Source organism: Littorina saxatilis, linkage group LG6, assembly GCF_037325665.1.
Source record: "Littorina saxatilis isolate snail1 linkage group LG6, US_GU_Lsax_2.0, whole genome shotgun sequence".
NCBI lineage: Eukaryota > Metazoa > Mollusca > Gastropoda > Littorinimorpha > Littorinidae > Littorina > Littorina saxatilis.
Genome location: NC_090250.1, coordinates 14,337,180 through 14,352,179, shown reverse-complemented (window position 1 = coordinate 14,352,179; position 15,000 = coordinate 14,337,180). Strand labels below are relative to the sequence as shown.

Sequence of the window (15,000 nt, the reverse complement as noted above, 5' to 3'; positions counted from 1 at the left end):
ACAAAACAATCAATTTGTTGATTATCTGAACATAGGGTTTCTAAGCAAAACAGTCACTTTTTTGATCATCTGAACATGGGGTTTCCAAACAAACAGACACGTTGTTCATTATCTGAACATAGGGTTTTTAAGCAACCCGACTCTTGCCCCAGTTTGGGAAATGAGTTCGTGGAATGACGAATGCAGCTGCCCGAATTGATCACACTTCTCGTCAAGTCCAGTTTCACCCAGTGTCCGTCCCAACGATCGGTCAGGACCGGAAATAGGTACCAGACGTGTAGAGCTTCATACTCCTGGAAACTCTGAGTAGTGTTTATTGCGGCACGTTATTCGTTTCGACTGCAACACTTCTTCTTATGGTTGTGGAGTATCGTTGAGATTTAAAGATTCACGCCTACAACCCTTCTTCTTATGGTTGTGGAGTATCGTTGAGATTTAAAGATTCACGCCTACAACCCTTCTTCTTATGGTTGTGGAGTATCGTTGTGATTTAAAGGTGCATAGAATAAGAGCATCATTCCACTAAGACACGCTTCACTACATTGGGGTGTGCACGTTAAAGATCCCACGATTGACAAAAGGGTCTTTCCTGGCAAAATTGTATAGGCATAGATAAAAATGTCCACCAAAATACCCGTGTGACTTGGAATAATAGGCCGCGAAAAGTAGGATATGCGCCGAAATGGCTGCGATCTGCTGGCCGATGTGAATGCGTGATGTATTGTGTAAAAAAATTCCATCTCACACGGCATAAATAAATCCCTGCGCCTTGAATATGTGCGCGATATAAATTGCATAAAAAAAATTTAAAAAAATAAAAAAATCCCTGCGCTTAGAACTGTACCCACGGAATACGCGCGATATAAGCCTCATATTGATTGATTGATTGAAGACACGCGGCCACTCCATTAAAACAGGAGTATGGTTGCTATCTGAACAGAACAAGAATGTTTTCCTAAAATAATTACGCAGATTGAAAAATGTGTTAGTCGCGATATTGATTCAGTATACAATTCACACAGTACTACACACACACACGAACAGAGCTATCTCTCTCTCTCTCACTCTCTCTCTCTCTCTCTCTCTCTCTCTCTGTCTCTCCCTCCCTCCCTCCCTCCCTCCCTCACTCTCTCCCTCTCTCTCTCTCTCTCTCTCTCTCTCTCTCTCTCTCTCTCTCTCTCTCTCTCTCTCTCTCTCTCTCTCTCTCTCTCTCTTGTTTAGCCTATTCTGGCTTCAAGAATTTGAGTCCCGATCACTCAAAATACATTCCAACAAAAATGTGTTGTTGTACTTGATGTCACATTACGAACAATCACAACGATGGAAGACTTCGAGACAGGTTCTTTTTACATTTAGTCAAGTTTTGACTAAATGTTTTAACATAGAGGGGGGGAATCGAGACGAGGGTCGTGGTGTGTGTGTGTGTGTGTGTGTGTGTGTGTGTGTGTGTGTGTGTGTGTGTGTGTGTGTGTAGAGCGATTCAGAGTAAACTACTGGACCGATCTTTATGAAATTTGTCATGAGAGTTCCTGGGTATGATATCTCTAGACGTTTTTTTCATTTTTTCGATAAATGTCTTTGATGACGTCATATCCGGCATTTTGTAAAAGTTGAGGCGGCACTGTCACACCCTCATTTTTCAATCAAATTGATTGAAATTTTGGCCAAGCAATCTTCGACGAAGGCCGGACTTTGGTATTGCATTTCAGCTTGGAGGCTTAAAACTTAATTAATGACTTTGGTCATTAAAAATCTGAAAATTGTAATTAAAATTATTTTGTTATAAAACGATCCAAACTTACGTTTATCGTATTCTTCATAATTTTTTTATTCCAAAAACATATAAATATGTTATATTCGGATTAAAAACAAGCTCTGAAAATTAAAAATATAAAAATGATAATTAAAATTAAATTTCCGAAATCGATTTAAAAATAATTTCATCTTATTCCTTTTCCGTTCCTGATTCCAAAAACATATAAATATGATATGATATGTTTGGATTAAAAACACGCTCAGAAAGTTAAAAAGAATAGAGATACAGAAAAGCGTGCTATCCTCCTCAGCGCAACCGCTACCGCGCTTTTCTGGATTGTTAATGTCATTGCCTTTGCCACGAGTGGTGGACAGACGATGCTACGAGTGTACGGTCTTGCGGAAAAAAATGCAGTGCGTTTAGTTTCATTCTGTGAGTTCGACTGAGCTTGACTAAATGTTGTATTTTCGCCTTACGCGACTTGTTTTAATGTCTCCTGGAATTATACTTCATTATAGTGTTTCGTTAAACAGAACTCCTTCTTTTGTTGTCCCGTACAACCCAATATACCTCCACCACCACCACCCACGGTCCCCAGCTCATAAATACACCCCCCCTCACCACTACCACCACCACCACCTTGAACAACTTGCCCTAAACGGTCACACCACACCGGGCATTCAGTCTTAATCACTGTTCGGAAAGCTCGCTTCAACGCCCTTTCTCACCTCTAATGGAAGTCTAGACTCTGCTTTCTAACCATTGACTATAAAATGGACATTACAGAAGATTACCCCTTTTCTCTCCCAGCTGACAGAGAGCCATCCTCAGAGCCATTCCCCCCTCCAGACAAAAACACGGGCACAGGCTTTGCTTCCAATTTCAAGAAAATCCATGTGTGTCCGGGTCCCATGCGGGAGACGGGTTTTGTCTGAGGAAAACGTTTCCTAGTCCGATTAGGAGGAAAATCCCCTTGAAATAAAGTCTTGACACTGCGCGAATAACGGGTTTTTATGCCTGTAGTGTGCTTGTGACAAGAGCAAAATTTGCCACAAAAGATTTATCATTGAATGCATGTATCAAGAAAAGATGGTTGCGGGCGTTTTCGCTCAAGAAAAGTGAACGTCGATCGCGATTGTGACAAATAGATGGACGTGTTCGTCTCAATTCAGAGTGGTTGTCATGAACAAATTAGGATCTCCATGTATGATACATTGGATTTACAAAATCACAAGTTTCCAGCTTATCCCGTCGTCCGCTCCCGTTTGTTGGAAGACACACAGTGAAAGGAGTTGGACTCACCATATCTTTTTTTTTTTTTTTCATTTTCATTACTTTATTGTCCCATCGCTGGGAAATTCGGGTCGCTTCCTCCCAGTGGAAAGCTAGCAGCAACGGAGTCGCGCTACCCAGGTGTCTGCGTGTTTAGGTGTATTCAGCCACCTGCACTTATGGCAGAATGACCAAGGTCTTTTACGTGCCATTGTGATGACACGGGGGTGGGACATGGCTTCCGTCTCTGGGTCTGCACATAAAGTTGACCCGTGTCCGTCCCGGCCCGAATTCGAACCTGCGACCTTTCGATCACAAGTCCAGTGCTCTACCAACTGAGCTACCTGGCCAGGCTTTTACATAGGATAAGGCCACCCCTCCACTTGGTCACATACCAAAAATGAACAGCCTGGGGGCTCTCTGTGCACCGTGGACATTTGTGACCCTCCACCACGAAATGAGTCACATGTCACCTTTGCATGATTTTCATATTTTTACATTTTCCTAAAGAGTTTTTTATGCTCTATCCAGAGGTGAAAACCGTTTTAGAAAAGAGCGAAAACTGTTTGAGTTATAAGCCTGTGACTAAGGTGACCCTCACACTGTTACCAGACACTCCCCGGACTTATAATATTAAGCCTAGCGCAGAACCGCGCGAGGTGACATGCGACTCATTTCGTGGTGGAGGGTCACATTTGTTGATGAATTAATTTCGTAATCGCCACTAGTTGCTATTTAAGAAATTAATTCATCAAACAAAATCAGCCCACCACACCAAGAAGTAAGGGTGTTAATTATTGGTATGTGACCAAGTGGAAGGATGTTCTTAATCAACGCGGGATGAACGGTACCCTCCATCCTTTCCCTCTCCTTTTGAACAGAATTTGTTTTATTCCAAATGTATTTAAACTCATGTATGTTTATTCATTTTCTTTTTGTTATTATTATCATTTTTGTTATCTCATTTGGTTTCGAAGGGAAGAAGATATAAAAGGTCAAACCATCTAGGGGGAAGTTGGTGCATTTTTACCTCCCATAGGCAATTTTTTCCTCAATAATGTTGAAGGTGAAAATGTCTCTCCCACGATATTCCCCAAAGCCACAGATTCCTCGAACAGCCAGATATAAATCGAGAGCGGAAATTGTCAGATATGGGTTACAACGAAACACAGGATCATTTGTATCTGCTTTCACAATGCAGCTTACAAAATATTACCAAGGAAACATTGTGCAACATGTAATCTACTGCGCAAGATAATCTCATCAGAGGTCCCACTGGTCAGAAAGAATCAATCAATCAATCAAAATGAGGCTTATATCGCGCGTATTCCGTGGGTACAGTTCTAAGCGCAGGGATTTTAATTTTTTTTATGCAATTTATATCGCGCACATATTTAAGGCGCAGGGATTTATTTATGCCGTGTGAGATGGAAATTTTTGTTTACACTATCATGTACATCACGCATTCACATCGGCCAGCAGATCGCAGCCATTTCGGCGCATATCTTACTTTTCACGGCCTATTATTCCAATTAAGTCACACGGGTATTTTGGTGGACATTTTTATCTATGCCTATACAATTTTGCCAGGAAAGACCCTTTTGTCAATCGTGGGATCTTTAACGTGCACACCCCAATGTGGTGTACACGAAGGGACCTCGGTTTTTCGTCTCATCCGAAAGACTAGCACTTGAACCCACCACCTAGGTTAGGAAAGGGGGGAGAAAATTGCTGACGCCCTGACCCAGGGTCGAACTCGCAACCTCTCGCTTCCGAGCGCAAGTGCGTTACCACCCGGCCACAGAGTCCACACACATCAAGAAGATACACATCAAGACATTTTTGCCCAAGTAAAAAGCATTGGATGAAAAAAGTTTTGCATTGAGGGCTACCGTAATAACTCCTGACTATTATTTCAATGACGCTTTCATTTGTCATTTTTCGCCATGAATATGTAAATCGCTAAAGGTGTTGCCAACAGTAGGGTGCTGAGGCAAAATGGGAATTTAAGGAAAAGCGAGATGTGTTTTTTTTAGTTTTTTTGACACAATACCAAAACTGTGCTGCATAAGCAATAACATCACTCAAGATGTGTTGAGAGAGATTCGTGAACCTGCTGCAGGTTCTAAAGATGACAAACCGACATTTCATCATCTCCCCAAAAAATGGACAAATGCTCTGCCGCGAAGAGATAAATGTATTTTTCTTCACAAAAATGGCATCCAAAATCAGAGCACATTCTACTAACATCAAAAACGCGACCTCAGGCTAGATTTAGAATCCCAAAGGCACCCCAAACGGCGATAGCCAAAAAAGCCGTATTTTATATTTCCTTTGAACGCAGAAACACTAGAAACGCTGCATTTGTTCCCGTCTCAAAAACGTTCTGACGCTCTAACAAAAAGAAAATAATAACGGACGCAATACGACAAAGGTAACCCGAAACCCCTCAGCTCAGCCATTCACAAGCACCGCAATTATGAGCGTCCTTGACTAAAAAATACAAGGCTAGTTCTGTCACACAATCCTTTAGATCTAATGACCGCTCTAAGTTATCGGCAGTTTGGGGGAGCAGATCGCTCATTGGGGGAATAGGATTTCCTGGGTCCTATCCCCTTCCGTGTCGACCGGCAAAGCTGTCCGATCAGAATTGACTGAAGGGTGCGTTTGGTAAAGGTACGGTCCTTCCTGTGTAAACAGGCATGGCCAAATCGTCCGCCCGATCACCATGGGCGAGTAAAACATCTGCCGGGCTAGTAGAAACCGCCTGACAACTCGCCCGGCTGGCCAGTTAACATTCTGGTCAAATGCAACACTTTTGGTTGTACTATCGAGTTTCAAAGCCATATAAAATGTGATGTTGAAACTGTGATATGTACTGGACAAGCGAAATCTCTGGCGGGCTAGTGACTTTCTTGAATTAACCCGCCAGGCTGGCTTGTTAACATTTTGAGATTTGACCATACCTGGAAAACCATCCTGTTTTGCAACAGTGAGAATAATGTCTTGAATGATTTGCATCCAAACATCTCAAAATAGAGCTTTCACTTGAAATTTTGTTTATGTTACGACAGGTAGAATTCGGAGAGAGTGAGCGAAAGAACATTGGGAGTGGATGGATAAATGTTATTTGATGGTGTGATTGGTACATTAGAGGGAAAAAAAGAAATACAATGCTTAATTAAAACAAACGAATGAAAAACAAACATCCTGTATATCACCACAGACCTCTTCAGGCTTAAAGCCGAACATCCGTCCTCAGAAGACAAAGCCTTGCTATAGTATAAGGCCACAGAGATCAAATTTAGCGTTGCGAGCGACACCGGATATTTTACATGCACAAGGCACGAGAAAACCGAGTTACATCTCTCGCGCCCGCGATGTTGGCCTTGAAACATGGAATAAGAGCACCTTTCAACTGAAAATACACGCCAAAAAACAACAACCTGGATGCTTCCTGTGCATAATAGGAATGTTTCGTTGAATTGATTTTGATATTGATTTGATGTCAATCTGCTAAACGTATGCAGCAGAACCATTCCCGCCATCAACGGAATGCAGCCACACTATTTGTTTTTGGTGTGTGTCCATGTGGAGGGATGCTTTTATTTCATGGGAAGGTTTAGACAGACATGTGGCGTCGAAAAGTATCATGCACATGGGAAGTTTTAGACAGACATGTGGCGTCGAAAAGTATCATGCACATGGGAAGTTTTAGACAGACATGTGGCGTCGAAAAGTATCATACACATGGGAAGTTTTAGACAGACGTGTGGCGTCGAAAAGTATCATGCACATGGGAAGTTTTAGGCAGACATGTGGCGTCGAAAAGTATCATGCACATGGGAAGTTTTAGACAGACATGTGGCGTCGAAAAGTATCATGCACATGGGAAGTTTTAGGCAGACATGTGGCGTCGAAAAGTATCATGCACATGGGAAGGTTTAGACAGACATGTGGCGTTGAAAAGTATCATGCACATGGGAAGTTTTAGGCAGACATGTGGCGTCGAAAAGTATCATGCACATGGGAAGGACGTACGTTGCCTTTCACCTTGCCTAGATTTGTCATCATGGCTAGCCGCGGAAAACATTGAGCTGGAGGGAGCCGAGCGGAAAATTGTTTGTTGCGGCCATTGCTGCAAACTACTGCCAGCACAGGGTGGGAAATGTGTGCATTTTTCTGCTAAATGTGATCATTTTGTACTGAGGTAGTCTATGAAATGGTCATGGATGTACGCTCTCTGATAAGAGGCTAGGGTGACAAATTCATGATGTCAGCTGGCCGGATTCCATCTTTGTTTATGGGAGCCTTGCTTTGGCCATGGGGTCACGAGTCCGAGCGCTTGCAAATGGGGTTGGAATAAATCATTAAATAAGTGCGAGTCGTTGAAATGGCCAAGGATGTACGCTCTTTAGGAGCGGCCCAGGGTGACACATTCATGAAGTCAGATGGCCGGATTTGATCATTGTTCATGGGAGCTTTCCACTGGCCAAGGATGCACGCTCTATGGATAGGGAGGGGGCCGGGATGACACATGCACGAAGCCATGACTGCGATTGATCATCTTTCGAGAGGGATTCGTTGAAATGGCCTAGGATGCACACGCTTTACGAGGGCATTTGCTGGTGCTGGATATGAGCATCTTTCAGGTGGAAGTATTGAAACGGCTAAGGACGGACGACCCTCAAAAGGTTGACAATTTGGCTGGCTGGATTTGCCCTGTTTTGGAGTGTGTGTGTGTGTGTGTGTGTGTGTGTGTGTGTGTGTGTGTGTGTGTGTGTGTGTGTGTGTGTGTGTGTGTGTGTGTGTGTGTGTGTGTGTGTGTGTGTGTGTGTGTGTGTGTTTTCCAGTTTCACTGTTCCGTGGTTTTGTTACATTTAGTCAAGTTTTGACTAAATATTTTAACATAGAGGGAGAATCGAGACGAGGATCGTGGTGTATGTGTGAGTGTGTGTGTCTGTCTGTGCGTGTGTGTGTGTGTGTGTGTGTGTGTGTGTGTGTGTGTGTGTGTGTGTGTGTGTGTGTGTCTGTCTGTCTGTGTGTGTGTGTAGAGCGATTCAGACTAAACTACTGGGCCGATCTTTATGAAATTTGACATGAGAGTTCCTGGGTATGATATCCCCGGACATTGTTTTTCATTTTTTCGATAATGACCTTTGATGACGTCATATCCGGCTTTTTGTAAAAGTTGAGGCGGCACTGTCACACCCTCATTTTTAAATTAAATTGATTGAATTTTTGGCAAAGCAATTTTTGACGAAGGCCGGGGTTTGGTATTGCATTTCAGCTTGGTGGTTTAAAAACTAATGAGTGAGTTTGGTCATTAAAAATCGGAAACTTGTAATTAAAATTATTTTTTTATTAAACGATCCAAAAATAATTTCATCTTATTCTTCGTCATTTTCTGATTCCAAAAACATATACATATGTTATATTTAGATTAAAAACAAGCTCTGAAAATTAAAAATATAAAAATTATGATCAAAATTAAATTTCCGAAATCGTTTTAAAAACTATTTCATCTTATTCCTTGTCGGTTCCTGATTCCAAAAACATATAGATATGATATGTTTGGATTAAAAACACGCTCAGAAAGTTAAAACGAAGAGAGGTACAGTAAAGCGTGCTATGAAGCACAGCGCAATTGCTACCGCGCCAAACAGGCTCGTCACTTTCACTGCCTTTTGCACTAGCGGCGGACTACGTTCAGTTTCATTCTGTGAGTTCCACAGCTTGACTAAATGTAGTAATTTCGCCTTACGCGACTTGTTTGTTGATGTTTTTATCTTGTGATTCTACGACTACAATATTGATTACTACAATCTCAATCTGAAACAAGTCGCGTAAGGCGAAAATACAACATTTAGTCAAGTAGCTGTCGAACTCACAGAATGAAACTGAACGCAATGCAACGCAGCAAGACCGTATACTCGTAGCATCGTCAGTTATACAGGCTCGTCACTTTCACTGCCTTTTGCACTAGCGGCGGACTACGTTCAGTTTCATTCTGTGAATTCCACAGCTTGACTAAATGTAGTAATTTCGCCTTACGCGACTTGTTTATTATATGAATATACTGTGGTAGGTATAACGTGCCTGCAAGAACTGACGTAGAACATTAAATAGACAAGGAGACTGTAGACGAGGGACATATTTCCAGCAGGATGAATGTAAATCAATAATCACAGTAAGCAAGGCTTAGTAACTTGAAGTTACTTGGGCACATTATACACGGAGGAATAATTCAGGGAGGGAAACAAAAAAGACACATAGCCTGTGAGGCTTTGTGACATTATCAGCAGTCTACAATTGCAGACGACTCGGACTAACCCCTTCAATGATCTTCGTTCGCGCACCGTAGCCAAGCCATGGAAGCATGGACATTTTCAGTAAGGCCTAAAAAAAAAATAGGTGTGGTTACGGTAACCCGACCTACCCTATTTTTAGGGGCCGACCTTATAACTTTTTATTACATTTGTCAAAAACAAAAAAAACAAAAAAAACGAGTGCACAAAACGCAATGAAAGCGAAAGCGCTCGAGTCGCACACTTATTTCCCTGTCAAGTAGGTTTAATTTGTACACATTAGAAAAAAAAGTAAAAAAAAAAAAAAAAAGTGATTGCCTACCTACCTACCCTATTTTGTTTGGCTATGTTACCGTAACCACACCTATTTTTTTTTTGGCCTAATCAGCATGGCTACACAAGAGACTCCCCTATCAAGCACTGGGGATGGGGAGAAGAAAACGTGAGAGACTTGAAGGAAATGAGAGGATTATAGAGAAATCCTAGAGACGAAAGCAAATTCAGACCATCGGAGTGGTGGTACGAGTCTATATTTGCAGAAAGTTCTACATTTAGACACGCAAGTTAACATCTGCAGCAGTATGACAAGATTGAACTATTTTGGCCGGCTGTCCTTAGAAGAGAGACAGAGACAGAGACAGACAGACAGACAGAGAGAGAGACAGACAGACAGAGACAGACAGACAGACAGAGACAGACAGACAGACAGACTGATACTGAGACAGACAGACAGAGAAAGACAGACAGACAGAAGTCAGAATGGTTTAATTGCTAAGGCAATTCAGACAGACAGAGTGAAGGAGGGAAATCAGGACTCCTGCTCCTTAGTTCGCCACATAGGTATATATAGAACTCATCCTTGAAATCGAGCAGAACAAGGTTATAAACACTTACAACAGCCTACAACCTGCAGACCCTCGCAAAATACACAGCGGCGCGAGTTTTAGTATTTTTGGGTGTCACGTGCCCGCTACGAGATGCTCTAGCTGTGTCTGTCATTGTGTATCTGCACGGGGCATGTGCTGGGTTCAGCAGGGCTATAACGTTGGGGAATAGAACCAGGTAGGCTGTATATTAGCTAAGGCCTTGATTTATGAAGACTGAGTAAACAGTGCGCCAGTAGTGTAGAACACGTGAGCTAAGCTTCCAGTTCGCAAAATACTGCCAGCTCCAGCTCCAAAATCCAGATCCCTGAAACACCCGGGCCCGCTATACACAATGATAACTATGACACATATCTGTTTTCATTTTCACTTGCTTCTTTTGGTGTTTAAGCATTGATAGTTTTGGAAGACTTTATTAAGTAGTTATTTTGCTACGATTTATGCAAGTTTGCAATTGACGGCGTTACTTTTCATGCGATGACTGATTGGTTAAGGGCTGGTGAGGTGACGTATAGAGAAAATTCATTAACAGTGATATTAATGAGAGAGAGAGGCCTAGATAAGTTAATCAACATCTGGCTGGGGTTGCTTTTTACACACTAAAATGGGAACCTTAACGAATCAAAACAAAACCACAAAGAAAAAACACACAAAAACAATCGCACAGAAATGAAAAAAAGCATCAACAACAACGACAAAATTAAGAAACTGAACAAACACATAAGCGAAACAAAAAATCTATAGACAAAAATACAGATTGACAGTGATAAATTGCTCTTCTAATACTTGATTTCGCCAGTTTGTTTTTGTGTTGATGTTTGTGTCTTTTTCTTGTATTTTTCTTTCTTCTTCTTCTTCTTCTTCTTCATTTTCTTCTTCTTCGTCTTCTTCTTCTTCTAGCACAAGAGGGTTTTTACATGTATGACAGTATCGCAGGTATGTTGATGTTTCTATTGCCCACCGAACTCTGACATGGATTACAGGATTTCCGCGAGTGTCACTCTCGGGTGTACACCGGAACATGGATAAGGCGCTAGCAGGTCTGCACGTAAGTTGACCTCGGAGAGTTGGACAAATCTCAACCCTTATCTCAATCCCGGCCGGGATTCGAACACTCAACTTTCCACACAGAAGGCAGGGGCGGATCAGTTGCTTTGTAAGGGGGGGGGGGGCACTTTGAATCGAAAGTGAATGTGATGGGCGCGAAGCGCCCGAATTTGCTAGGGGGGTCCGGGGGCATGCCCCCCCGGAAAATTTTTTGGCCCAAAGAAGCAAAATGGTGCCATCTGGTGCCATTTGAACTTAGAAATAGTCATAGAATCAGCTTTCCAATTTTTTTTCGGGGGGGGGGCACGTGCCCCCTGTGCCCCCCCTCCCCCCCTCGTCCGCCCCTGGAAGGCTTGCATCTTATCCGCTAGGCTATTGCGTCCGCCGTATTTTTTTTTAAATCTTGTCCCCTGTTCCTCGGTTTATTGTATTATGATGGTAAGTATAGGGCAAAACTCGTGTGCGCATGGGTTAGGAATTGATTTAAGGCTTGATTCCACGCCCTTTGACAACCAAATATGCCAAGCGTGTAATTTTGATGGATATATAATGGACATATTCAATAACAGCTCCCACACAAGTCCACCCAGTGACGCACGAGTTGTATCGGCCAACAGGAACAGGAAGTGTAGGACCTGCCATGATTGATTTTCATTCCACAATCAATCTTATATAACCTTTACTCACTAATAACCCCCTCCATCTTCCCGATGTTTTTCTTTTAGTTCTATCGTCTGTCCCCCGAAACCTGTACTTAACTGAACTGCAATTGAATGTCAATGGGAGGGATTTCAATGACATGTGTAGCCTTGAATGCGGAGTGGCAAAATGTCAATGAGCGTTGGGGGTGGGTTTTTTCCCCTCCCAATCCTCCTGGGAGGGATTTCAATGACATGTGTAGCCTTGAATGCGGAGTGGCAAAATGTGAATCAAATGTGAGTCGGGGGAATACAAAATCATACATGCCTTGCAACACAAATCACTATCCCAATGGCATGCTTTGTTAAACAGCAATTACAGCGATCACAAGGACAGCGATCACAAGGACAGCGACGACGAAAATTACAACGGCAAAATAATAATATTAGCATGAGGTGGACTACAGGGATTCCGTCTCTAAATCAAGGTCTTATTTCTCTCATTACAGCATGTCATTGTTAAACAGCAATTAAAATAATCCTAAGAACGGCAACAACGAAAACAACAAGTGCTGACCCTAAACAGGTAATGAAAGCCCCGTTCCAAATATGTACTAGTAAATTAATCAAAACTTGGTTATGGTAACAGAAGAAGCTTCCAAAAGAAGCGTCTTCAATTTGCACGCCTCGACTGCGGGACGTTTTGAGTAAAATACACGTAAGTACAGTATGTAGGATAAACAGAACACTGCATGGTTTGCTGTGTCGTACCAGGTTTACACTCGTTGCTTTTTCAAATATTGAAAAGCTCGCTTTCGCTCACAGTTCAATTTTTTTTTAATAAAACTCGTGTAAATATGGTACGACACAGCAAACCATATAGTATTCTCAATATCCCCTCTTCCGTGAAAGGTAGGACGCTATTCTTTGATGCGACCGTGTGTACCCCATGTCCAAGCTACACGCCTAATTCAGCTCAATTGACCCTTAAACACCAGGGATCTGAGTGCGGACAGAAGGACAGACTGACAAACATACTGACAGCCCGGGGGTCTAAAATACGGCAATAACAACAACAATAGCATGAGCTTTACTCAGGGATTCTCTTTCTCAGTGAAGGCTTTTTTCTTTCGTTTCAGTGGTACCTATGCGGACCAACCCAAAAAAATGTAAGTAAACAACTGTGAGGCACACACTAACGCTTGATTGAGTGGATGTTTCCGTGTATGACCGTTTGTATCCCGCCATTGTTGTTGTTGTTGTTGTTGTTGTTGTCAGATATGTATTTTCTGGTTTATTTTTGGCTGGTATAGCATTTTATTCAAGTAAGGGTATGTATTTGTCATTCGACGTACACACCTTGTCAGACCTTTTTTTACTTAAAAGAGCGTAAAGGAAGGACTGTTGTTATGTGTGTGCGGCATCCTTTCAAAGTAGAACTGTAAAAAGAGGCGTAAAACGACACAAATGACTCATTTCATGCGCCATCCGTTACTCATCAGACTGCTAGATTTTTCGTTAAGACCAAGGTCACAAAGAACTACACTGTTCCGAGAATAATTGCTCGGGCGTCAGATAATACTGTTTCAAATTATATTTCTTTCTTTTTCCAAATCGGGGAGAGGGTGAGGTGGGGGATGAGGCAGGGTTTCAGATGTGCGTGTGCGTGTGTGTGTGTGTGTGTGTGAGTGCGATTATGATACACGCTCACAGAAAAAAAGGATAGTGGACAAATCAAACCGATGCACAAACGGTCAGAATCTTTATGTTCAGTCAGTCAAAACCCTGTATTTGAATCAAGGGAAACAACTCATGAGCACTTATCTGAAGTGTGTTCTGTTTGCAAGAACCACTTCCACGAAATAGCTGTGTTCACACTCACACACGCGCGCGCGCGGTTAATGTTGGTTTCTTTGATCCGACTCTCTTCCAATCCCACTGTTCTGGTGTCTCTATCTAAAAGTCCGTGCAAAACGAGTGCCGAACGTTTGCGATAAAAGTCCGGGCGGAATTGCGCGAGGACATTTTAACCTCGATCCGATTCTATTCCGTTCCAACTTTTTTTAATTTCTCGATCTAAAACTCCCGGCAGAAAGTGCCGAACCCATACGAACGTTCCCGATAAAAGTCCGGGCGGAATTACGCGAGGACATTTGAACCAATCAAAGACGAGTATAGCTCGAAAGTCCTCGCGGAATTCCTCGAGGAATTGCGCGAGGACATTAAAAGTCCGGGCGGAATTTCTGACCAATCAACGACGAGAATAGCTCGAAAGTCCGCGGGGGCATGGCGTATCTGGCGTTCCATAAAAAACAAGCATGGGCATCACGGGGTTTCCACGAACGTACGTCAAGGTTCTCTAACGTTCTAAATCCCAATCAAAACGCCGAATTAATGAATACCAGCCTCACACTACGTATGCACCCCCTGTAGCAAGAGCTGCACACAGTTTGACCGTTGGTTTAAACAAGTTTATTCAATAAATTTCATTGGTACTATTGCCGCATACATGAAATTAGGAACATGGAGCACAACAAGCTAGGCTTATGAGCGTACTCTTAAAAGCAAATGACCGTTTGACCGTTGAACCAGCTTTGGATTTAAACCAACCTACGTCAGTTCTCACTTACGTTCTAAATCACAACTAAAATGTCTGAGCTGATACTAGCCTCACACTACGTTTTAACACTTTTCCAAATACGCAGCCTTTCTTCTTCTTTTTCGGGTATAGTCGAACCTGTCCATAACGACCAAATGAGGGAACGACCAAGATTGGTCGTTATAAACAGGTGGTTGCAAGGAAAATTGAATTATATTTTTTGTAAACACCCGTCGGTGATACTTTTGGGTGGTCGTAATGGTAGGCGGTTGTTGTGGAGAGATGGTCGCCAGAGTAGGTTCCACTGTAATTCCAGCGGCCACCCCCCCCCCCCCCCCGCACACACACACACAAACCTGTACTTATCTTAACTGCAATGGAAGTTCAATGATCGTTGGGGAGAGTTTTTGTTCTCCTAATGCTGCTGGTAGAGACTTCATTTACATTTGTAGCCTTGAGCGCCAAGCGGAAAATGTGAATCAAATGTGAATCAAGG

At 42.5% G+C, this 15,000-nt stretch overlaps 1 protein-coding gene across 1 annotated transcript in view; it reads left to right on the top strand.

Annotated features, from left to right (window-relative positions):
* LOC138968578 (glycine receptor subunit alpha-4-like) overlaps positions 1 to 15,000 on the top strand; it is a 156,767-nt gene that overhangs the window by 54,237 nt on the left and 87,530 nt on the right. The window contains exon 2 of the mRNA XM_070341168.1: positions 13,045 to 13,074. Within this exon, the coding sequence (XP_070197269.1) occupies positions 13,045 to 13,074 (30 nt within the window). The remainder of the gene's footprint in view (positions 1 to 13,044; positions 13,075 to 15,000) is intronic.